General features: G+C 44.7%; 1 protein-coding gene across 3 annotated transcripts in view; it reads left to right on the top strand.

Annotated features, from left to right (window-relative positions):
* The window catches only part of ARFGEF1 (ADP ribosylation factor guanine nucleotide exchange factor 1), a 626,657-nt gene that overhangs the window by 167,634 nt on the left and 434,527 nt on the right, over positions 1 to 24,496 (top strand). For all 3 annotated transcript variants that reach the window (XM_029591432.1, XM_029591431.1, XM_029591434.1), the window contains 2 exons: positions 16,887 to 17,066; positions 21,950 to 22,226. In XM_029591432.1, coding sequence (XP_029447292.1) covers positions 16,887 to 17,066; positions 21,950 to 22,226 — 457 coding nt within the window. The remainder of the gene's footprint in view (positions 1 to 16,886; positions 17,067 to 21,949; positions 22,227 to 24,496) is intronic.

Here is a 24,496-nt window from a genome sequence, read left to right as displayed (position 1 = left end):
AAGCAAACAGCCAGCTTTTTTTCTTGACCGCATACACTATTTAAAGATTTTAAAGAGGTTTTTAAAAAGCTCTATTTCAAGCTTTCATTGGGCTTCTTCTTGCCTTTACTTTTAAAGACAAAAAAGGAACAGAGAGACACTAATGCAGAAGCTTTTATGTTAAAAGGGGCAAGTCAGGATTGCTAAAATGCGAACTTGAAAATAGTTGACATTTATTTACAACAGGGCTGCTACTTCTTGTGACCTTGGGCAAGTCATGTTACCTTCCATTACCTTAGGCTCAAACTTAGATTGTTAGACTTTTGGGGACAGGAAAATACCAACAGTACCTAAATGTAATCCATTTTGAAGTGGCTGATAGGTGGAATATAAATTTTAAAAATCAAATTAAAAACAGTTGGGTTTTCAGGAATTCCACAGTGAATAAGCATGAGATAAATACAAATTTGGGTTACCTAATAAATTTCTCATATATATTCATTATGGATCTCCTGAAAACTCAACTGGCTATAGAGTCACTAGGATGCAAAGATGCAAAATACAGCAACAGAATTGATCCATTGTTCTAATAAGATTCCTGTTGAGTTGCTATGGAGTCTTTTTTTCATTATGCTTGTCTTTGCTGCTGTGTTATGATTCATAAACAGCATACTCTGATATAGTCTCACCCTAAACCATTAAACAGATTTTAAACAGCCACATGTGTAAAGAAATGTAAAGTATGGCTACTACCTTTTTTAAAAAGCAAACCGGACGGTGTTCCTTGAAAGTTATTAAAAACACTTTTTATTTTGTTTTTAACAATTGTACCTACAGATCTTGATACAGATTTCAGTGAACATAAGACATTCCAAAAGCAAATGCTGTACACTTTATTTTTTCCCCATTTCTCAACCTGCTGAATCTGTTAAGGAATAAAACTTTTATAGCTTTCAAATATTATAATGTGCATAAGTTTAACATTTAAGAATGTGAAGCCATGAAAGTCCAATGACCATTTGAATGATTTGATTAAAGTGACTGTTTCTGCTCTGTGAGTCTCAAACTCAATGTTTGTTTAATGTATATGATAGGTAGATGCAGTATGTTTTTTTTATTTTTACAATCCTTTTATTAGAATTAGAGTGGAGTACATTTTACAGTGCATTCTCCGTCGACAAGCAGGACTGAATTAACCATGACATGGGTTACATCAGACCGTGCCAAACAACCCATCTCTCTAGCTCAGTAGAGCTTTTACTACTGAGCATGTGCGAGAATTTCTGTGCTTGTGCTGCTCTGTAAGCCTTTTAGTTTCTCTTTGTCTGAGCTACCACTTGGTATAAATTTTGTTGTTTTTTTTTTTGGGCCTTTGGGCTTTCCTTTTTACTTTTTTGTAAGTGCCTTACTACATCTGGCAGCACCTCAACAACACTTTTCAGTGCTATTTAAAAAAAATTAGAAATTATAAAGTGCTATTGAAGCAAGATCCAAAGCACTCTGCTCTATTATTAATGCTGGTATGCAGAACCCTGATGCAAACGCATCAGCCCACAATGCACGCAAGGGCCCCCATGACGCTAGTGTGGGGGGGGGGGGGCAAGTGGAGATTCTTTCTAGGTTCCCTCCTCCTCTATGATGCTTGTTGCCATCTTAACTGTTCTTCCCTGATACTAGACTAGCCAGCCCTTTAGAAGGTGTTTGGAGCAAGCAACCAGGGTTATGGTTGGAGACTCCAGCCCCCCCCAATCTGCTTGCTGCTGCCCCTGGTTTCCATGGGAGCTTCACAGGAGGAAGTTACCTGGAGCTCCATCAAGGCTTCTTAGGAGGTTGATTCTGTTCTGGTGTTGGAAGAGGATATCTCTTCTCCAAAACCAGCCCAGAAGACAATGCAGTCCATGGACCAGATTTCAGATTTGTTGAAGATTTTCTTTTACCTTTTTAATGGTCAGTGACGAGAAAAACACATTTCAACCCTTCCTGTCAAAGATTTTCGACTTACTTCCATGCAGGGGAGTTCCATCATCTTCCAGATCCCAGGGGTTCCTATCAACAGCCTCGTTGGTGGAGGCCACCCCACCTCTTCAGGTAGACCTCCCACCTTAGGGAATCCAGCCTACTTTCAGAAGTTGAGCCCAGGGTTTAGGCAACTTGGACGTTTCCCATGCAATATTTCCCTCCAAGACAATCGAGGCCCTAACCCTGATGGTCATCCTCTACATACATCATGGTTTTGGGTCAGTGTTCACCTGGCCTATGAATAAGAGAAAGAGGTCTGCAAGAATCCCATCTGACCCCTTATTTAACCTTCTAGAGTACTCATCTCCACTAGAAGACCTCTCATGATCCATGTTTCTTGACAAGATGAGCAGGGCAATGGAGGTTAATAACCAGACCCATGTGCAGTAGTTTTTGGCCTTTGGATCCTAGGGACGACTCCTGAACCAGCAACCATCCCATTTCACAAAAATCTGTGAATCCTGCAAAAAAGAATGTGGGATAATTCAGCCTCCTGCTCTCTTGTGGCTAGAAAGTTAGACCTCAAGTATAGGGTGCATCAAGTTCCAGGTTTTGGGATGGTTCAGCTGCCCCAATAGTCTGTGGTAGTGAAATCTGCCCTGATGTGGGCTAAGAAAATCCAGATTTTCTTGAGCACTCCTCCAGGCAAAGACCCTAGATTGCTGGACAGTTTTGGAAAGAAAGTATTCCAAAGCTCTAAGCCGAATGCACCATCAGCATTACATGGTTCAGTACTTATATGATTGTGTGGAAAATTGAAATCCCTAGTGGAATCCTTGGAAGGGGGGAGGAAGAGGATTATTATTGGGCCCTTATGGACATGGAGTGTGAGCATCATCTCATTTGGTCGGTGTACAAATCCTTTGACACATCTGCCAAATTTTCAGCGGTGGTCATCAGAACTCCCTGACCTGGCTCAGGGCTAGCAGTCTGCTGGAAGACATTCATGAAAAGTTGACAGACTTTCCCTGTGCAGGAGATAAAACCTTTTCAGTGACAAGGTCAGAGAAATAGTCATCCAGATCAAAGGTCAGCATTCTGCCATTCAGTCTTTCTGAAGAAACCAGATAATCTTCTGGTATGAGGCATCAGTTCTTCTCTTATAAATGGCCCTTCTTTCAGAGATGCCACTTCTGTCCATTCAAGGTTCCTGTGCAGAGATATCTATGTGAGAGTCGTCAGCCAAAGACACAGCAATAGACTCAGTTTAAGTTGGTGCCTAGTTTTTGACTGACTTCTCCTCTCAGTATGTGGCCCTTCCAGTGTCAATGAGTGGAGGAAGATAACCAAGGACTACTGGGTCCTCACAATTGTGCAGTGTGGTTACTACTTGCATGTTTCCCAAACTCCAGCATCTTCCTAGTGATTAGTCTTCAATCCTGATCCATCTCATGCAGCTCAACTTTGTCTGAAGATGGAGTCGCTTCTTTGTCAATGGGTGTTAGAGCTAATACCTGCTGAGGAATGTGGCAAGAACTTGGGGGAGTTGATGTTATGGCTGTGGACCCCTGTGCGGTGGTGTGGTTGACTCAGCTGCATGGAAAAACCCATGTGGCCCACACCGACCGCGTGTGGAAGTGCCTGGGTGGGACTAGCTGGAGTTTCACCTATACCAACCTTCTTTCCTGCAGGTTGAGCCCTTGGTGCGGATGGCCAGCAGGACTTAGGTGAGTCCCAGGAGCAAGGCAGGGGTGAATGTCTGGGTCCAAGCAAAGGTCGAGGCAAGCTGCCAACAAGGAAGTCCAGAGAACGAAGCAAGGTCGGAGCCGGCAGCAGGTGGCAGACCAGGGTCAGAGCATGTGACAGGAAGCAGGTCCAAAGCTGAGGTCAGGTCCAAGAAGTCAATCCAAAGAAGTAGGGCAGGCAGGAGAGGTAACAAAGGCAGGACACACAAGAAGATGAGATAGAGGAAGAAGAAGAAACCAGACAACCAAGGAACTGGCATGCAGGGGCAAGGGGCAGGAGGCAGGAAGCACAGGGCGGGAACCAGAACAAGCAACACACACTGAGAAGCAGGCTACTTGGGAGACCTGTTGCCGAGGCACTGGCTGGTTGCAAGAAACTGGAGAATGTGACATAATCAACAAGCGCCAGAGGAAGTCCCGGCTAGGGAGCCTATAAAGTCAGTCCAGGTTTACAGGAAGCATGCTGCCAGAGGCTATGCCGGAATCGTTTCGGATCAGAGGTGAGTGGCTTACACAGGGCAGGTAGCTGGAGCCTAACAATTGAGACTTATCCTGGATTTACAAAGGCCGAACAAGAATCTGTAATGAGAGAAGTGCAAGTTGTACTCCCTTCACAATTTTTCCCTTAATTCAAGCATGGTTCTGGATGTGTGCTTTGGATTTGAAGGATGCGTACATGCATATTCCCATCCACCCCTTGCACTGGAAATTCTTCAGGTTCATGGATCTACTTTGTGTTTCCACTGCTACCATTAGTAGTGAGTACTGCTCAGAGATAGGGCATGTCTGATCCTCATGGCTGTGGCTTGGCCCAGACAAGTCTGGTTTTCCTATTTCGTCAAATTGTTGGTCCATCCTCAGATTTCCTTTGGGGGACTGATCTGTCACTGTTGACACAGAAAGTGGTCATCTGTTTCATCTGAACCTTGCCTCTCTGAACCTGACTGCATGGATGTTGAGCTCTCAGTAGTCTACTCTGTGGCACTCTCAACAGAGGTTGAAAACATTGTGATCTGAGCTTGGAAGCCGTCTAACACAAAAGCATACAGTTTTAAATGGAAACATTAACTTTGTGGTTCAGTTGGGATCCCTAGACCTGTTTTGCTTGTAACCCCAAGGATCTGTTTCTTTACCTATTCTTCTTATCTTCATCAGGCCTCAGCACCTTGTCAGCGAAAGTACATCTTAGTGCTATAGCTGTGTATTACCCTCAGATGGAGAGTAAAACAATATCTGTTCACCTCAGGTTTATGGCATACAAAATTATCAGTTTCAAAATCTTCTGTATCCTTGGACTTCAGTGTCATCTTGGCACAACTGAAGAAAACCCTTTATCAGATAATGGAGTCTACATCGCTGAATTTTCTTATGTAGAAAGTAGTATTTCTTGTGGCTATCATGTCAGCCAGAAGAGTCATTGAACTAAGACTTTAGTTTCCTACTATATCTTCAGTTTTTCCGTAAGAGTGGTGCTCTGCCCCCATCCAAAATATCTTTCCAAAGTTATTTCAGCTTTTCATCTGAAGTGTTTGTTTTGCCCATGTTCTTTCGAAGACCCTCATGCACTTCAAGGAGAAAAGGCTGTTCACACTCTGGACTGCAAAAGGGCCCTAGCTTACTACTTGAAGAGAATGCAGCCTCATCTTCAGGCTTCTCGATTATTTTAAACTCAACAGAATGGATGTGGCAGTTGCCAAATTATTATTTCTAACTGGCTAGCACGCACACAGGCTGATGCAATTCCATGTGCTCAGGCTAGCTCACAGGTTAACCCACGGTTTGATGTGCGTTTTGGGCACGCTTCCATAACCCCTGATGCAATAAGGGGATCAGCGCATCAAAACCAGAGCATAACTAATAGTGCTCGTCACATGTAAATGCCATGTTGATGAGGTATTAGCTAGTAATCCCAATGTAAAAAAAAATAGCCATGCACCTGTTGTGCACATTTTAACCCTCAAAAATTAACATCAGCCCGGGAGCTGGCATTGTCTTGAGGCACCCCAAAACCTGCCCAGAAAAGCAGAAAATACTGCTTTTACGTGGTTCCTCCGACTTAAGATCGTTGCAATATTAAATTGGAGGAACCTCAGAAAGCAACAAAAAGGAAAAAAAAAAGTCTTGACAGCGGTCAGGCTAGGAAAATGGATGCTCAATTTATGAGCATCTATTTTCCTAACCTGGGGCTATGCACGAGTTAGGAAAACGGACGCTCATAAAATTGAGCGTCCATTTTCCTAACCCGTGCACACAATTTATCCCTAGTGTGTCCTTTTTAGTGCTGCAGCTCATTTGCCTGTTGCATCCAGCGTCCAAGAGAGGTGAACATGCATGCGGTAAAAAATGGGCACCCGGTTTGGATCATGTTTTTTGTGTGCACTTTATTACATCAACTTGTAAATTGTGCACTGCTATATACTGGCTGGCCTATAGATTACAGACTCTGTTAAGGCACATCACAGTCATGGCTACTTCAGTTGCTCATCTCAGAACTGTTTCAGTTGAAGACATCTGTAAAGCTGTCTGTACACACCATTTATTTATTTAAAATCATTTATGAACTGCTTAACTGTTCCCTGTACGTACCAGGATCAGTCCAGACGGTGGGTTATGTCCCCTGTCCAGCAGATGGAGTCAGAACAAAAGCTCGAGGGGGGAGGTCCTATATGACCTCACAGCTGAAGCTAGAATCCTCAGTATCTTCTGACTCCAGCAGATGTGAGCAGGGGACTGGCTAGTCCCCAGCACAGGTTATTAGGTTTTAGGCCTTCCTGTTTCTGAGGAATCAAGAAAATTAAAAAAAAAAAAAAAAAAAAAAGATATATATTAACATAGAAACATAGAAATGACGGCAGAAGAAGACCAAATGGCCCATCTAGTCTGCCCAGCAAGCTTCACACATATTTTCTCTCATACTTATCTGTTTCTCTTAGCTCTTGGTTCTATTTCCCTTCCACCCCCACCTTTAATGTAGAGAGCAGTGATGGAGCTGCATCCAAGTGAAATATCTAGCTTGATTCGTTAGGGGTAGTAGCCGCCGCAATAAGCAAGCTGCACCCATGCTTATTTGTTTTACCCAGACTATGTTATTAGCCCTTATTGGTTGTTTTTCTTCTCCCATGCCGTTGAAGCAGAGAGCCATGCTGGATATGCATCGAAAGTGAAGTATCAGGCACATTTGGTTTGGGGTAGTAACCGCCGTAACAAGCCAGCTACTCCCCGCTTTGTGAGTGCGAACCCTCTTTTCTTCTCCCCTGCCGTTGAAGCAGAGAGCTCTGCTGGATGTGTGAAGTATCAGTTTTTCTTCTCCCCTGCCGTTGAATCAGAGAACTTTGCTGTATATGCATTGAAAGTGAAGTATCAGGCTTATTTGATTTGGGGTAGTAACCGCCGTAACAGACCAGCTACTCCCCTCTTTGTGAGTGTGAATCCTTTTTTCCACATTTCCTCTTGCTGTTGAAGCTTAGAGCGATGTTGGAGTCACCGTAAGCCTGTGTATGTTTATTTAATAAGGGTATTGACTCCAGGCAGTAGTCATCATTCTGGCGAGTCACTCACTCTTCATTGGCAGCCTCTTGACTTTATGGATCCACAGTGTTTATCCCACGCCCCTTTGAAGTCCTTCACAGTTCTGGTCTTCACCACATCCTCCGGAAGGGCATTCCAGGCATCCACCACCCTCTCCGTGAAGAAATACTTCCTGACATTGGTTCTGAATCTTCCTCCCTGGAGCTTCAAATCGTGACCCCTGGTTCTGCTGATTTTTTTCCTTCGGAAAAGGTTTGTCGTTTTCTTTTGATCATTAACACCTTTCAAGTATCTGAAAGTCTGTATCATATCACCTCTGCTCCTCCTTTCCTCCAGGGTGTACATATTTAGATTCTTCAATCTCTCCTCGTACGTCATCCGATGAAGATCCTCCACCTTCCTGGTCGCCCTTCTCTGTACCGCCTCCATCTTGTCTTTGTCTTTTTGAAGGTACGGTCTCCAGAACTGAACACAGTACTCCAGGTGAGGCCTCACCAAGGACCTGTACAAGGGAATAATCACTTCCCTTTTCTTACTCGATATTCCTCTCTCTATGCAGCCCAGCATTCTTCTGGCTTTAGCTATCGCCTTGTCGCATTGTTTCGCCGACTTCAGATCATTAGACACCATCACCCCAAGGTCCCTCTCCTGCTCCGTGCACATCAGCCTTTCCCCCCCCCCTCGAATACAGTTCATTCGGATTTCCACTCCCCATATGCATGACTTTGCACTTCTTGGCATTGAATCTCAGCTGCCATATCTTCGACCACTCTTCCAGTTTCCTTAGATCCCGTCTCATTCTCTCCACTCCTTCCGGCGTGTCCACTCTGTTGCAGATCTTAGTGTCATCCGCAAAAAGACAAACCTTACCTTCTATCCCGTCCGCAATGTCGCTCACAAAGATATTGAACAGGACCGGTCCCAACACCGATCCTTGCGGTACACCACTTAAAACCGCTCTCTCTTCAGAGAAGGTTCCATTTACCATCACACGTTGTCTTCTGTCCGTCAACCAATTTGCAATCCAGGTCACCACCTCGGCACTCACTCCCAAGCTTCTCGTTTTATTCACCAGTCTCCTGTGCGGAACCGTATCAAAAGCTTTGCTGAAATCCAAGTATATGATATCGAGTGCTCTTCCTCTATCCAATTCCTTGGTTACCCAGTCAAAAAAGTCAATCAGATTTGTCTGACAGGATCTTCCTCTGGTGAATCCATGCTGCCTCTGGTCCATCAATTCTCCGGACTGTAGATAGTTCACTATTCTCTCTTTCAACAGTGACTCCATTACTTTTCCCACCACTGAAGTGAGGCTAACTGGTCTGTAGTTACCAGCCTCCTCTCTGTTCCCACTCTTGTGAAGAGGGACCACCACCGCTCTTCTCCAATCACTCGGCACCACTCCCGTTTCTAGGGATCTATTGAACAGGTCGCACAGCGGTCCCGCCAGCACATCTCTGAGCTCCCTCAGTATCCTTGGATGAATCCCATCAGGCCCCATGGCTTTGTCCACTTTCAGATTCTTTAGCTCTTCCCATACATTATCTACTGTAAATGGATTTTCCTCTGTTCCGCTTCCCTCCAGTTTCTTGTTGTGTAGAGATGGTCCTTCTCCAGGGTCTTCTTTAGTGAACACAGAGCTGAAGTATTCGTTTAATATTTCTGCCATTTCTTCGTCTCCCTCCACACATTGATCATTTCCACCTTTCAATTTCACTATACCACTTTGGACTTTTCTTTTTTCGCTGATGTATCTGAAAAATGTTTTGTCACCATATTTTATCTCCTTGGCAATCCTCTCTTCTGCTTGACTTTTTGCCAACTTGATTAATTTCTTTGTCTCCCTCAGTTGAATCAGATATTCTTCTTTGTGCTCCTTCCTTTGGGATCTTTTGTATTTCTTGTATGCAGTTCTTTTAGCTTTAATTTTGTCAGCCACCTCCTTTGAGAACCAGATAGGTTTCATTTTTCTTTTGCTTTTCTTTATTATTTAAAGAATAATATTATTATTTATTATTTAATATTAATAATATTATTATTTAAAGAATAATTAGAGAAATTTTTCTCTGGCAAGACAAGTGACTGCTACTCCCTCCCCTTTAAGGGGAGGTACTTGCTTTCGGTCTTTACTCTCCTCTTTGTGTTTCTCTTCTCGGAGGTCCGTTTTGGGGGTAAGTGTTCTTTTCTCCTCAACTTTTTATTTCAGGACCTCACCTCACCTCTTGCCGTTTCTGACTGGCACTGGAGGGCAGCGTTTTTGTTTCTGTCAGGGGTGACCATCAGTGGCACTGATAGAGTTTCTCCCCCCCCCCCCCCCCCCCCCCCCCCCCTCCGCCGCTCCTGGTTAGCTTCGACGACTTGCAGCCCCGCGAAGACATTTCCCCGGGGCTGCTAGCTGCCGGGAGGTTCATTCCCCGGCGGCTCTTTCGTTTTTACAGGGAGCTGGGGAGTATTCAAGGCGCCTTTTTAAGAAGGGGGTTTTGTTTTCATTTTTGGTGCGCCGCTCGTTCCTGCCTCCCCTCACAGCTATGCCGCGCGCGTCGGCTTGCGCCTCCTGCAGTCGGCAGACGAGTCGGCTCTCCTCTGAAGGGCTTTGTTCATCCTGTATTCCGGCTGAGGGAACCGCAGAGCAAGCTGGGGATGGCACAGGAACTCTCTCTGAGGAGAGCGCTTTTCAAAAGCGGCAAGCCCCGTTCCCGTTGAGCGCGGGAACGGCGGCCATTTTATTTTCTGACGAGGAAGCCGACGGTTCAGAAGAGGATGCAGGGGGCTCGCGTTTGCCGCCTCCCTCCGTTTTGGCTCCCAGGACTGAGAGGATTGACAGTCAGTCGGCAGCTAATGTTCCGGGAGGTTTTCCTCCGGGATTCCCCAGTTTTTCACCGGAGTTTGTGGTACTTATGCACCGGGCTTTCCTGCAAAGCAGTCAGCCCCTGGGACCTTTCTTGCAACCTACCCCAGCTAAACTTCCACGTTTGGATGTTTCCTTAGGGGGACCTTCGACCCTAGGACCGCCTCAGCAGTTAGGGGTGTCACAGGCACCCTCCAGGGTTCCTGCGGGACCGACAAGCGGTGCTCCTTTAAGTCCACAGGTGGACCCCTCTCAGGATCCAACTGGGAATGATCCCAGTGTGTCGGTTCAAATGGAGGGCGATGATCCACGGGTCCTTAGGATATTTCAGGCGGAAGAGTTGGAAGGACTCATTCCTCATATTCTTCAAGAGATGGACATTGATCCTCCCCCGGAACCGTCTGCTCCGGATCCTAAGGTGAAACAGGGGGATCCCCTCCTTGCAGGTCTTCGGCCGCTTGCCAAGGCTTTTCCCACCCATCCCAGTTTCCTGCAGTTGATTTCTAGGGAATGGGATGCTCCGGAGGCTTCTCTCAAGGTCAGCAGAGCTATGAATAAGCTCTATCTTCTACCTATGGAGTTTCTTGAATTGCTTAAGGTCCCAGCGGTGGATTCCACGGTTTCAGCAGTAACTAAGAGTACTACCATTCCAGTTACTGGTGGTACTGCCTTGAAGGATCTTCAAGATAGGAAGCTGGAGGTCTATCTAAAAAGAATCTTTGAAGTTTCCGCACTTGGGGTCCGAGCGTCTATTTGCACTGCCTTGGCTCAGAGAGCAGGACTGCATTGGGTACAACAACTACTCACCTCGCAGGATCTCCCGGATTCCGAGGCTCAGCAGGCGGACAGGTTAGAATCGGTGCTGGCTTATGGGGCAGATGCCCTATATGACCTTCTCCGGGTCTTGTCTCGCTCTATGGTAGCAGCGGTCTCGGCCCGTCGTCTTCTCTGGCTCCGCAACTGGTCGGCTGATTCTTCTTCCAAAGCGCGACTGGGATCCCTGCCTTTCAAAGGCAAGTTCCTTTTTGGGGAAGATTTGGACCAAATTATTAAGTCTCTCAATGAGAATGCGGTACATAAACTTCCAGAGGACAGACCCCGCTCTACCAGGTCTTTCAGCTTCTCTAGAAATCGAACTCGTAACCAGCGTCGAGCAAGAACTACCAGACAGCAGCAAGCTCCTCGGTATCCCTCCTCGCGTTCTCAGACTTGGAACCGGTCCTTTCGTGGGCGTAGATCTGGTAAGGAACCAGCTGGATCTCGCTCTTCCGCCAAACCAGCCCAATGATGCCAGATGGACCCACGAGCCGATCCCAAGGGTAGGGGGTCGCCTCGCTCTTTTCTACAAGGAGTGGGTCCGCATCACATCGGATCAGTGGGTCCTGGACATTCTAAAGAACGGTTACGCATTGGATTTTGTCCGCGTTCCCAGGGACAGGTTCCTCTTCTCCCCTTGCGGGTCGTTCCACAAACAAGAAGTTGTTCGGCAGACCCTCGATCGACTGCTAGCCTTAGGAGCAATAAAGCCAGTATCCGCCTCCAATCTGGGACGAGGTCATTACTCAATATATTTTGTAGTGCCCAAGAAGGAGGGCAATTTCCGTCCCATTTTGGACCTCAAGACCATCAACAGAGCTCTACGGGTCCCGCGTTTTCGTATGGAAACCCTACGCTCGGTCTTAGCTGCGGTTCATCAAGGGGAATTCCTTGCATCTCTGGATCTGATGGAGGCATATCTTCATATTCCTATTCATCCAGATTTCCAGAAGTATCTACGCTTCAAGATTCTAGGTCAGCACTTTCAGTTCCAGGCTTTACCTTTCGGCCTCTCCACGGCACCACGTGTCTTCACGAAGGTGATGGTGGTAGTCGCGGCTGCTCTCCGCAGAGAAGGGATCTTAGTTCACCCATATCTGGACGACTGGCTCATTCGGTCAAAGTCTCAACTGCAGGGTGTACAAGCCGTGAACCGTGTGGTTTCTCTTCTACGATCACTAGGCTGGATCATCAATCTCGACAAGAGTCATCTCACACCCTCGCAGACGCTGAACTTTCTGGGAGCTCACTTCAACACAAAGGTGGGCAAGGTGTTTCTGAAACCGGAACGGGCACAGTCGTTGCGTGCGCAGATTCGGCGATTCTCATCCCTCCCAGAACCCACAGCCTGGGATTATCTTCAGGTTCTAGGGACTATGGCGTCCACAATCGACCTAGTTCCATGGGCCTTCACTCATCTTCGACCTCTTCAGTGGGCCTTGCTGTCTCGTTGGAAGCCGGCTTCAGGGGATTACCAAACAGTACTACCAATCCCGGCGGTGACTCATCTCAGTTTCCATTGGTGGTTAGACCCTCGACACTTAGCTCGGGGAGTGTCCCTGGAGACTCCGGACTGGGTAGTAATCACCACGGACGCCAGCCTCACCGGATGGGGGGCGGTCTGTCGCTTGAGTTCCATCCAAGGAACTTGGACCGAGGAACAAAGGAAGTGGTCCATCAATCGTCTGGAGACCAGGGCAGTTCGTCTTGCTCTCCAGGGTTTCTTCCCGATGGTTCGTCAAAGGGCGGTCCGGATTCTGTCGGACAATGCAACAACGGTGTCTTACATCAATCGCCAGGGAGGCACGAGGAGTCGCCTTGTAGCGTGGGAAGCGGAGAAGTTGATGCGTTGGGCAGAGCTCAACTTACTCCGCATATCAGCCTCTCACATAGCAGGCGTCGACAACGTACAGGCAGACTTTCTCAGCCGTCAACGACTGGATCCCGGGGAGTGGGAACTCTCCATGGCTGCGATGTCCCTGATAGAACATCGGTGGGACAAGCCTCGCATGGATCTCATGGCCACAGCGGCAAACGCAAAGGCCATGAGATCCATGCGTGATCCATGCGTGATCCATGCGTGATCCATGCGTGTTCGCTTCTACAGTCGCAGAAGGGAACACGGCGCAGAGGGGGTCGATGCGCTAGTCCTGCCATGGCCGCAGCGGATTCTCCTGTATGTCTTCCCGCCGTGGCCTCTTGTGGGGAAGGTGTTAAGGCGGATAGAGACCCATCCGGGTCCGGTTATCTTGGTAGCTCCGGAATGGCCTCGTCGTCCATGGTTCGCGGATCTTCTACACCTCGCTCACGACGGTCCGATTCGACTCGGTCACCTCCCACGACTTCTCAGACAGGGGCCCATATTTTTCGAGGCGGCGGATCGCTTCTGTCTTGCGGCCTGGCTTTTGAGAGGCGTAGATTCAGGCGTCGGGGATACCCGGAGGCCGTGATTTCCACTCTTCTACGAGCTCGTAAGTCGTCTACTTCGGTTACATATGTAAGAGTCTGGAAGGTGTTTGAGGATTGGTGCGTATCTCGCTCCCTTATTCTGAGTAGTGCTTCGGTAGCACAGATTCTTGACTTCTTGCAGTCAGGCCTGGAGATGGGTCTCGCGTACAACTCCATTAGGGTTCAGGTGGCTGCTTTGGGAGCGTTTCTCCATAATGGAAAGGGTTCGCTTCTCTCGGCGCATCTGGATGTTGTATGCTTCCTCCGGGGGGTACGACAGTTGAAGCCTCCGACCAGACCGCTCTGTCCTTCCTGGAGTCTCAACCTGGTACTCAAGGTACTGGGGGACCCGCCTTTCGAACCTTTACGGACGTCCACCATTAAGGATCTTACACTTAAGTCTATTTTTCTGGTGGCTATTACTTCAGCGCGTCGCATTTCAGAACTCCAGGCACTGTCCTGTAGGGAACCTTATCTCCGTTTCACGGACTGTGGGGTATCTTTACGCACGGTACCTTCTTTTTTACCAAAGGTAGTCTCTACTTTTCATCTCAACCAGTCGGTTGAATTGCCTTCCTTCTCGTTGGAGGATTCTAGACAACTGCGTTCCTTGGATGTCAAGAGGTGTCTTTTGCAGTATCTGGCATCTACAAATGAATTTCGGCTCTCAGACCACTTGTTTGTCCTTTGGTCAGGGCCTAGGAAAGGTTGTATGGCTTCCAAGGCTACTATCGCCCGTTGGTTGAAGGGTGCGATAGTCTCAGCGTACATAACGGCTGGAAGACATCCACCGTTCACTGTTAAGGCTCATTCTGTAAGGGCTCAAGCTGCCTCTTGGGCGGAGAGTATGTCAGTATCTGCGCAAGAGATTTGTAGAGCGGCTACCTGGAAGTCACTGCATACCTTTTCCAAGCACTATCGTCTGGATGTACGGGCTCCCGTGTTCGGATCTTTCGGAGATAGTGTCATTCGAGCAGGGCTTTCCAAGGCCCACCCGTAGTAGGGAAGCTTTGGTACATCCCACCGTCTGGACTGATCCTGGTACGTACAGGGAAAAGAAAATTATTCCTCACCTGCTAATTTTCGTTCCTGTAGTACCAAGGATCAGTCCAGACACCCTCCCTAATGTCTGGGGGGAATTCTTTTTTGGGGAACGCCTCTGCTCGTCCTTACTACTCTTTTCTGTCTCTAACTCTGACATTCCCTGGTTCTCTAGGGAGTGATCGAGTTTTTGTGTGTTGTTTTGCAAGTTCCATGTTTGTAATTGGTTTAAAACAGTTCAATTGTTAATTACACTTTTCTGAACAGTTGTGTTTCTTGATTCCTCCAATGTTTTCCTCTTTTTGGCTCTGAAAGTATTGTTACTGAGGATTCTAGCTTCAGCTGTGAGGTCATATAGGACCTCCCCCCTCGAGCTTTTGTTTTGACTCCATCTGCTGGACAGGGGACATAACCCACCGTCTGGACTGATCCTTGGTACTACAGGAACGAAAATTAGCAGGTGAGGAATAATTTTCTTATATAATTTGTCTAATCAATGTACAATAAAATCAACATAAAATACAATAAATTCATAAAAAAAATAACATAAGCATACTGCCTACCATGTTAATACCCTACATATCATAGCATCATCATACTCCAGACCTGTAACTTGTCAATATCAGTCTTCCACTCTACCCATCATCAGCCAGGTCTTCAACTGTTTATGAAATTTCAATAGCTCCATTTCCTCCCTTAATTTAAATCCTTAATTATTCCATAAAGTTGAAAGAGCGGAGGAAAAGGACCTATTCTGAAGACATGACTATCTAGAAACTTTAGTCGCTGGAAACTGTAATAAATGCCTTTTAGTTGAGCATAGGTTTCTTCCTGATTCATGCATTTCAAATGACTATGCAACTTTGGGAACCTAATCCATGCATGGATTGAATGCCAAGAGTTTTGAATGTATCACGTGCCATCACTGGGAGCCAACATAGGATCTTTAATAAAGGCCCTGCCTGAGTCTGTCTAGTATTCCCAGCAATGACACAGGCTGCCATATTTGGACCATCTGCAATTTCCACATTAGTTTCCCTGACAGCCTCAAATACAGTGTGTTGCAGTAGTCAATGTGAGACGAGACTAATGCATATGCCACTGTTCTTAGAACTGCAGGATCCAAAAAAGGTCTAATCTGTCTTAACATTTTCACCCTCAAGTAAATATTTCTAGTCATTTGTGTAATATTTTTCCATGGACAAAGAGTCCAAAATGACTCCTAATGACTTAACCTCTTCCTTTAAATTGATAGCCATGCCATTCTAATTACGGGTCTCAATATCTCACTTTTTTCCAAATATAAAATTTCTGTTTTACTTGCATTCAGGACCAAATTACTTTTCTTTAACCAACCCAATACAACATCCAAACATTGAGTCAATTTCAGATAACCAAAATCATTATCCTTCCCCCAATGTGGCCAGGATTTCCACATCATTAGCATATAAATATACTGTAAATCCAGCCTCTCTTATAATCCTTCCCAATTGTCCTAAAAAATGTTAGAAAGATTTGGGTATAATGAGGAGCCCTGAGGCTCCCCATAACCCACTTCACAAGATTTTGAAACCTTTCCTTGGAATGAGATGATTAGATTTCTCCCTTGAAAGAAACTCCCCAACCACTTCAGTATCATCCCTTTGAAACCCAGCTCTTCTCATCTCTTTAACAATAAAGTGTGATCCACAAGATCAAATGCATTACTCGAATCCAGTAACACCCCCTTTATCAACAGGCAAAGTATCATCCATCAAAGTGACTAAAAGCATCTCTACCGCACCTCTAACTAAAATCTGATTGTACAGGATCTGAAATATCAGATGATTCCAAAAAATCTGAAATTTGTCTAGTAACTGTTTTTTCTATAATCTTCCTGATGAATGGCAAGTTAAACACTGGCCTGTAATTTACACACAACCTTCATGTTCCATTACTGTCTGGACAAGCTTTCAAAGAATGACAGTAACTTGAACAAGCAGCTCTATGTAGTCTGTTCCACCCAGTAGTCCACTCTCCTCTGGGAAGCTGGGTTGCCTTTTCAGTAAGAGCTCCAAGTGCAACTCTGTTTGGAAGTCTTCACTTTTTATGGATAATGCAAACCTGCTCGTCAATGGTGAAAGCATGTTTGCTTACCATAAATAGTGCTCTCTGTACACAGCAGAATGAAGTAGCCATGCTAAATACCTGCTCGCCTTCCAGGAGAATAGACTACCTAGCTAAAGCTAAGCTCTGCAAATGGACTGATGGGCTCATGAGGCAGAAACTCCTGCAATATTCAGTAATAAACTCTACTGAGCTAGAGATATGGGTTGATTCAGCGCCATTGGGATAGCATCACCCACGTGTCCTAGCTAATTCTTCCTGTCTACGGAGAACAGAGTTTACGGTATGCAAGCATGCTTTACTGAATAGATTCATTTTTTACGTGGTATATCATTCTTCCAACAATATAGAAACACTACCATATGGTTACAGTATGGTTTCACAGATTAATAATTGAGAGTATATTTTTGTTTCAGGCTTTGCTCACTGCAGTAACATCTCAACATATAGAAATTCATGAAGGAACAGTGCTGCAAGCTGTCAGAACATGCTACAATATTTATCTAGCAAGCAAAAATCTAATAAATCAGACAACGGCCAAGGCTACTCTTACACAGATGTTAAATGTTATATTTGCACGTATGGAGAACCAAGCAGTAAGTATTTTCTCCTTGTACAGAGTATGTAAAAGACAATGTTAGTACTATGTAATGATGCTATTAATTTATGTTTATTTAAAAATATATTTTTTACTCATAAAATACAGAAAGCAAAAAACCATTCATAGCCGAAATCCCTTCTCCCGCTAAAAAAAAGCATAATCCAAAATTAAAATTAATTTAATGAAAAATGTTTTCAAAATTGCCTAACTTTTCATGTCACAATATTGCTTGCTATTTTTCAACCAAGAAAATATGGTTCTCTGAAGTAGAACACTGTTAAGATTTTCCTCAGATGACAAGCCGGGATATGATAATCCTCACACATAGGTGATATCATCTGATAGAGCCTGGGTTGGCGTGTTTACTCAGACTTGAGTATGTGTGGGACTTCACCAGTCAGTGGAGTGCACATGGGCCCTCTCTCAGATCTGTTTTTGTGCAGAGCAAATAGTCAAGTATTCAGCTAGCTCCATGATGGAAACATTTTTCTCTTTTTTGGACTGATTTTTTGCACTTTTTCTGTTGAGTGGGTTTCTCCCCTTGGTCCCTTCTTAGTGACTAGTCAGGTTTTCACATCAGATTTCAAGTTTTCTTACATTTTTCATATCTTTTCTGCTTGAAGCCTAGTGGTCAGAGAACTCAGTTCACCTTTTTATTTTTTGCTGCCATTGATTCTTTTGAATTCGCTTTGATTACTTTTCAATGGCCTAAAAGGGAACCAAAGGACCAGTGGCTTTAACAAACGGCCTTAGAACAGCTGCACAGTGTCATGGATCTGCATGATACCTGCGTAGTTTGCCTGGGGGATAGACATGATGTCACTGGTGTAGCTCTTGCCGAAGATTGACTCCTGAAGAGTATCTAATCCATTTAGTGTTCATGAAGAAGCCCTTTGAGTCAAATAAGACTGGCCCATTGACATCAGAAGCATTGTCAGGGAATAGGCCTGGAGCTGCACTGGATGCTGGCAATGTATTGACATCCTGGAAGCATTGTCCTTCATCAAAGTCAAACATTGATAAGGGCCAAGGAAACAGACCAATTCTAGCTTCTACCATCCAAGGGAGGGATTCATTATCGGTACTGGCATTAGGGGATTCAGCATCGATACATAAGAACATAAGATATGCCAGACTGGGTCAGACCAAGGGTCTTGAGTAAATATGCAAGCATTGGCTCAGAGCTTCTTAGAAGGGCAGAAGTAGTTGCAGGAAATTTTGCTGAAGTACCAGAGTCTCTGGAACATAAGATAGGCCATACTGGGTCACACCAAGGGTCTATCAAGCCCAGCATCCTGTTTCCAACAGTGGCTGATTCAAGTCTCAAGTACCTGACAAGTACCCCAACATTAAATAGATCTCATGCTATTAATGCTGGCAATAATTAGTGACTGTTCTTTATTGATTGATAGCAGTTTATGAACTTCTCCTTCAGGAACGTATCCAATCCTTTTTTAAACCCAGCTACACTAGCTTCCTTAACCACATCCTCTTGCAATGAATTCCAGAGCTTAATTGTACATTGAGCATGATGTTGGGAGCAAATAGATATTAGCTGCAGTCATTCATCTTTCCGAGAAACCCCACAGTTTATGACTGTTTCTAAGGGCTCATGATGCAGCCACTAATACTCCCCAGGTAGCACAAGAAGACATGACCGTGCCTCCTACTTCCCATACAGTTTTGGCATTGACAACTTTTGAAGAGGTGTTGAATAGAAAGATCAAGAAGGCATTGAACCGAAGCTTGGCTAACATCCGTGCATCAGCATTATTGATGTCAGTGCAGGCTGAGTTTCATCCAATTCTGGAGACTCTAGCAGCAGTTGGCAGTATGGTCTCTATGCAGAGATCTGGAGAGGTGTCTTTGACTCAGCCACAATGATTCCAATGTCCATAATGTGAGGGAAAGAAGCTCCACTTAGGTACAGGGATTCATTGGCATCTAGATGCCAACAGTCAAGGGGAACTCTCAAAAGCCTTGTCTACTAACCAGGTGCAGATTCTGACAACCCTAATACCTTAATCTGATTCAGATTCTGAGCATTCTTAGGATTATTATGAGTTTGAAGACTGCTCTAAACATGAAGAGTTTAGAGGTTTCCTCTCAGACCCCTTCTCCTCCATAGGAAAGGAGAAAGTCTCCTCCGGAAGAACTTTCCTTCACCAAGGTCATTAAGGAAATGGCAGAGACCATGCCATTTGAGTTGGAAAAGGAGGATGAGCTTAGAGCATAAATGTTTGACATCTTTCAATTCATGAATCCCCCTAAGGATGTTGTGGCAGTGCCCATCCATGATCACCTTAAAGATATACAGATGAGAATGTGAGACCCCTCTCTTTATACTCCAGCCAGTAGGAAAGCAGACTTGAGATATCATGTCCAAAATACTCCAAGATTCAAGAAGCAACAATTGCATCACCTGTCTGTTGTAGTAGACTTCATTCTCAAGAAGGCCAATACGATAAGAATGCACTCTTTGGTATCCCATGGGTGTGAATACCCTTGACCTTATTGAAAGGAAGGTTTACCAGAAAGCAATGCTGCCTTCCTATATAGCTTCCTACCAGCTTTTCATGGAAGAGGTGCTCTTTCTCAGGAGAAACAAGATGAGCTGGTGTCGCTAGTGGATCTACATGCTTTTGAAATTGCATTAAGAACCTCTGCATGGTTATGAATTTCAAATTGCTGTCCAGATGTGTGGGATAGGCTTGCTGATGTGATTTATATTGCAGGAAATTTCTCTGAAGATAAAGTTAAGGAAATGGATCAATTAAAAGACCATTGTGCCACTTTTCAGACCCTCTCTGCAGCCACTTCTGACCCAAGCTTCATATCAACTAGGAGTTAGATTTGGTTTGCCCAGCAAGTTTCTTATGGTAGTAACTGTCACTCCTTGCAGGCTACTCCTATATCTCCGTTAAGGGTAGTAACTGCCGCTTCATGCTGGTTACCTCCAAGACTCTTGTTAAGGGTAGTTATATAGTTATTTGAGTGGATCATTGAGGAGACACGCCTGGCCTCAGAGGAAGTGTTATGTTCTGCCTACTTGTCTCCATCATCTACCAGGGCCTCGCTCTTTCCCCAGACAGCAGAAGGCACCTATGTCACAGCTGGCTTCATAGTTAAAACCCGAGACAGGGTTTTGACTAGATCCAGTAAAACATAACCAGTATTCCAGTATCTGTTTCAGAGAATCTTCCTGTAGGAGGAAGGCTTTGGGAGAGGGGTGGTAGGAGGGGCAGCAAGGGATAGAATCTGGGCAAGTTTAGAAAATATTTCTTCACCAAAAAGGTGGTGGATACATGGAAAAAACTGCCAGTGTAAGTGGAGAAAAAAATAATGAGATAAACACAAAATATCCTTAGTGGTAAAGAGCAAGACAGAGATCATTTGGGATTATGGCATTGAATCAGATGTGAAAATGGGCAGATTAGAAGGGCTTAATGATTCTTATCTGAATCATGTTGTGTGTCAGTGATAGAAACAGGATTGGTATTCCAAACAAAAAAAAATCACTCTTCACTTACTCAAGAACAGAGGCAAGGAGAGAGATTAGGACAAAACAAAGGGTAGAGAAAGGAAGCAAGACCTAACTGTATTACATGGAGTAGCCGGGTTTATGCTAGCAGGCTACAACTCTCCAACAACCACTCATGTTGGTGGTGGTCAGATACTGTGCAGTAAGGCCATGGGGAACTGGAGAGGCCAAATGTTTGAGCAGCATTCTTATTAATTTTGGTAGCTGTTTAGTTTATTACAAAATTTGGTGGTAAGACATGGGGGAATCTGGGTGTTGGATTAAATATAGGTTCTTATGTTTATCTGCCTAGGATAGTAGAAAACTAATGGGGTAGAAAACAAAGCCTGACTTGATTAAAGAGTGATATCAAAAAGCAGTCAAGTTTCTATAGCTGGCAGCTGGACTATATCCTTGCAGTGTGGACAGTAGTAGCTGGGCAGACTGGATGTGGGCCATTGGGCATACCTGGGAACTCCTTAGGTTTTAACCGAAGATTCAGAGAGTTTGCATAAATTGCCAGGTCTCTGGAGAAAGGCCTGAAAACTTTGGACAGGGCCATACCTAGGCCAGTGTAACTGATTTGCTCACTGATGCTCATTGATGGCCTTTAGACAACATGCAGGGAACAGGAGAGGTAGGCTTGGAGAAGGGAGCAGAGCAGTTGTTTTCTGCTCGTCTGTGTATGCTGCAGCCTCACTTCCTCGCTTCCTGTATGTTTGTGTCAACAGGCAGCAGATGAGGAGAAACAGAAGGAGAGAGGCTAGGGCATGCATGCCTGCCTACAATTTTCTCTGATCCCTGGACTCTGGGCTCAGCTGAGGGCAGAGTGGGGGAAGAGGGACTGCCCCCTCCCTCCTCCTCCTCCCTTCCCTCCTACACAGAGCACAAGTCAGAAAGCTTTAAGTGATTGATGGGGGTTGGTGCGAGGAGTGGAAGAGTGCTGGAGTCATCCCCAAAGAGGGGAAAGAGAGAGAGAGAGAGAGTATTATATTTGCTTTAAAAGCAGGAGTGTGAGGTTGTGTCCATGGTTGACAGCTTTGGTATCCAGCAGAGGTTTTCAAAGTTGGAGGGTTGGTTGGGGCGGTGTGGGGGAGGGGATGTTCTGTGACCTCTTTGTTATGTATAACGCAGTTCTGTCGTGAGATTGTTCATCTGTTGGATTGAGAGATGTTGACTTGTATTTTAGTATTTATTGTTTATTGTATGCTTGGAGGTTTATCATATGTTACATTTTTATTTTTTAATAATTGTTCCTTGCTTTGAATAACATTTTGAGGAGGCGTGTGAGACACTTTTAAAGTAAATAACTTTCGATAAATTGAACAGAATCATTGTGTGATATTCTTTTTTTCCAGCTTCAGGAAGCCAAGCAGATGGAAAAGGAAAGACATAGACATCAGCATCATTTGCAACAATCTCCAGTAAGCCATCATGAAATTGAGTCACCTCAGATGAGACATCTGCCTGAGCAGATTGTTTATCAGCTAACCCAAGAACATGAAAGAGAGCTTGACCATCACAGAAATGGTATGGACAGGATCCCTCAAGAAGAAGCAGAACCAGAAAATGGGTTTGATGTTTCCAGCACAGAAAATGAACAAACAGAAGCTGATCAAGCTACAGCAGCAGAAAGTAATTTTTGGTGCTACTTATTTTTTCTTGTAGTGGTTTGGGGTCTGATTGAATCAATATTATTTTATTTTCTAAGAACATTTTTGTGTTTCACTACTGTTTGTGACTACTAAATACTTTGTTTACAACAGTCCTCTCGCACTGAGGACAAGTCTCCCAGGGCTACTGCCCAGGAGAGAAGGGTTAGGCTGGCCATCATAATTGGTGATTCGATTATTAGAAATGTAGATAGCAGGGTGGCTGGTGGACGTGAGGACTGCCTGGTAACTTGCCTGCCTGGTGCGAAGGTGGCAGACCTCACGTGTCACCTAGATAGGATTATAGACAGTGCTGGGGAGGAGCCGGCTGTCGTGGTACATGTGGGCACCAACGACATAGGAAAATGTGGGAGAGAGGTTCTGGAAGCCAAATTTAGGATTTTAGGTAGGAAGCTGAAATCCAGAACCTCTAGGGTGGCATTCTCTGAAATGCTTTCTGTTCCACATGCATGTCCCCAGAGCCAGGCAGAGCTCCAGAGTTTCAATGCATGGATGAGACGATGGTGCAGGGAAAAGGGATTCAGCTTTATTAGGAACTGGGGAAACTTTTGGGGAAAGGGGAGACTTTTCCAAAAGGATGGGCTCCACCTTAACCAGAGTGGAACCAAGCTGCTGGCACTAACTTTTAAAAAGGAGATAGAGCAGCTTTTAAACTAGAACAAGGGGGAAAGCCGACAGTTACTCAACAGTGCATGGTTCGGAGAAATGTATCCTTGAAGGATACTAATGAAACAGGAGAGTTAGGGCATCCCAACAGGGAAGTTCCATTAAAAGCAAACATAGTCCATGTGCCTATATGTAAAAAATCACCGAAGCTAATGATTTCTGAATTATCCCTAACAACTGAAAAGCAGGTTGTTAATACAAACAAAAACACACTTTGAAATGTCTGTATGGCAATGCCAGAAGTCTAAGAAATAAGATTGGAGAGTTGGAGTGTATAGCAGCAAATGATGAGATGACATAATCGGCATCACGGAGACTTGGTAGAAGGAGGATAACCAATGGGGCAGTGCTATATCAGGGTACAAATTATATCGCAATGATAGGGAGGATCAACTTGGTGGGGGTGTGGCACTTTGTCCAAGAGGGTATAGAGTCCAACAGGATAAAGATCATACAAGAGACTAAATGCTCAGTAGAATCTATATGGATAGAAATCCCATGTGTGTTTAAGAGTATAATGATAGGAGTATACTACCGTCCACCTGGACAAAATAATCAGACAGATGATGAAATGCTTAGAGAAATCAAGGAAGCCAACCAATTTGGTAGTGCAATAATAATGGAAGATTTCAATTACCCCAATATTGACTGGGTAAATGTAACATCAGGACTTGCTAGAGACATAAAGTTCCTGGATGTAATAAAAGACTGCTTCATGGAGCAATTGGTTCAGGAACCAACAAGAGAGGGAGTTATTTTAGATTTAATTCTTAGTGGAACGCAGGATTTGATGAGAGAGGTAACTACGGTGGTGGGGCCACTTGGCAAAAGTAATCATAACATGATCAAATTTAAACTAATAACTGGAAGGGGGACAATATGTAAATCTACAGCTCTAACACTAAACTTTCAAAAAGGAAACTTTGATAAAATGAGGAAAATAGAAAAAAACTGAAAGGTGCAGCTGCAAAGGTTAAAAGTGTTCAACAGGCATGGACATTGTTTAAAAATACAATCTTAGAGGCGCAGTCCATATGTATTCCACACATTAAGAAAGGTGGAAGGAAGGCAAAACGATTACCGTCATGGTTAAAAGGTGAGGTGAAAGAGGCTATTTTAGCCAAAAAAAATCCTTCAAAAATTGGAAGAAGGATCCATCTGAAGAAAATAGAATAAAACATAAGCATTGTCAAGTTAAGTGTAAAACATTGATAAGACAGGTGAAGAGAGAATTTGAATTGAAGTTGGCCATAAAGGCAAAAACTCATACTAAAAACTTTAAAAAATATATCCGAAGCAAGAAACCTGTGAGGGAGTCGGTTGGACCATGAGATGACCGAGGGGTTAAAGGGGCTCTTAGGGAAGATAAGGCCATTGCAGAAAGACTAAATGAATTCTTTGCTTCCGTGTTTACTAATGAGAATGTTGGGGAGATACCAGTTCCGGAGATGGTTTTCATGAGTGATGAGTCAGACGAACTGAACGAAATCTCTGTGAACCTGGAAGATGTAGTAGGCCGATCGACAAACTAAAGAGTAGCAAATCATCTGGACTGGATGGTATGCA

This window comes from Rhinatrema bivittatum, chromosome 2, assembly GCF_901001135.1.
Source record: "Rhinatrema bivittatum chromosome 2, aRhiBiv1.1, whole genome shotgun sequence".
Taxonomy (NCBI): Eukaryota; Metazoa; Chordata; class Amphibia; order Gymnophiona; family Rhinatrematidae; genus Rhinatrema; species Rhinatrema bivittatum.
Note: the sequence above shows the minus strand (reverse complement) of the source record. Positions and strands in the feature narration are given on the sequence as shown.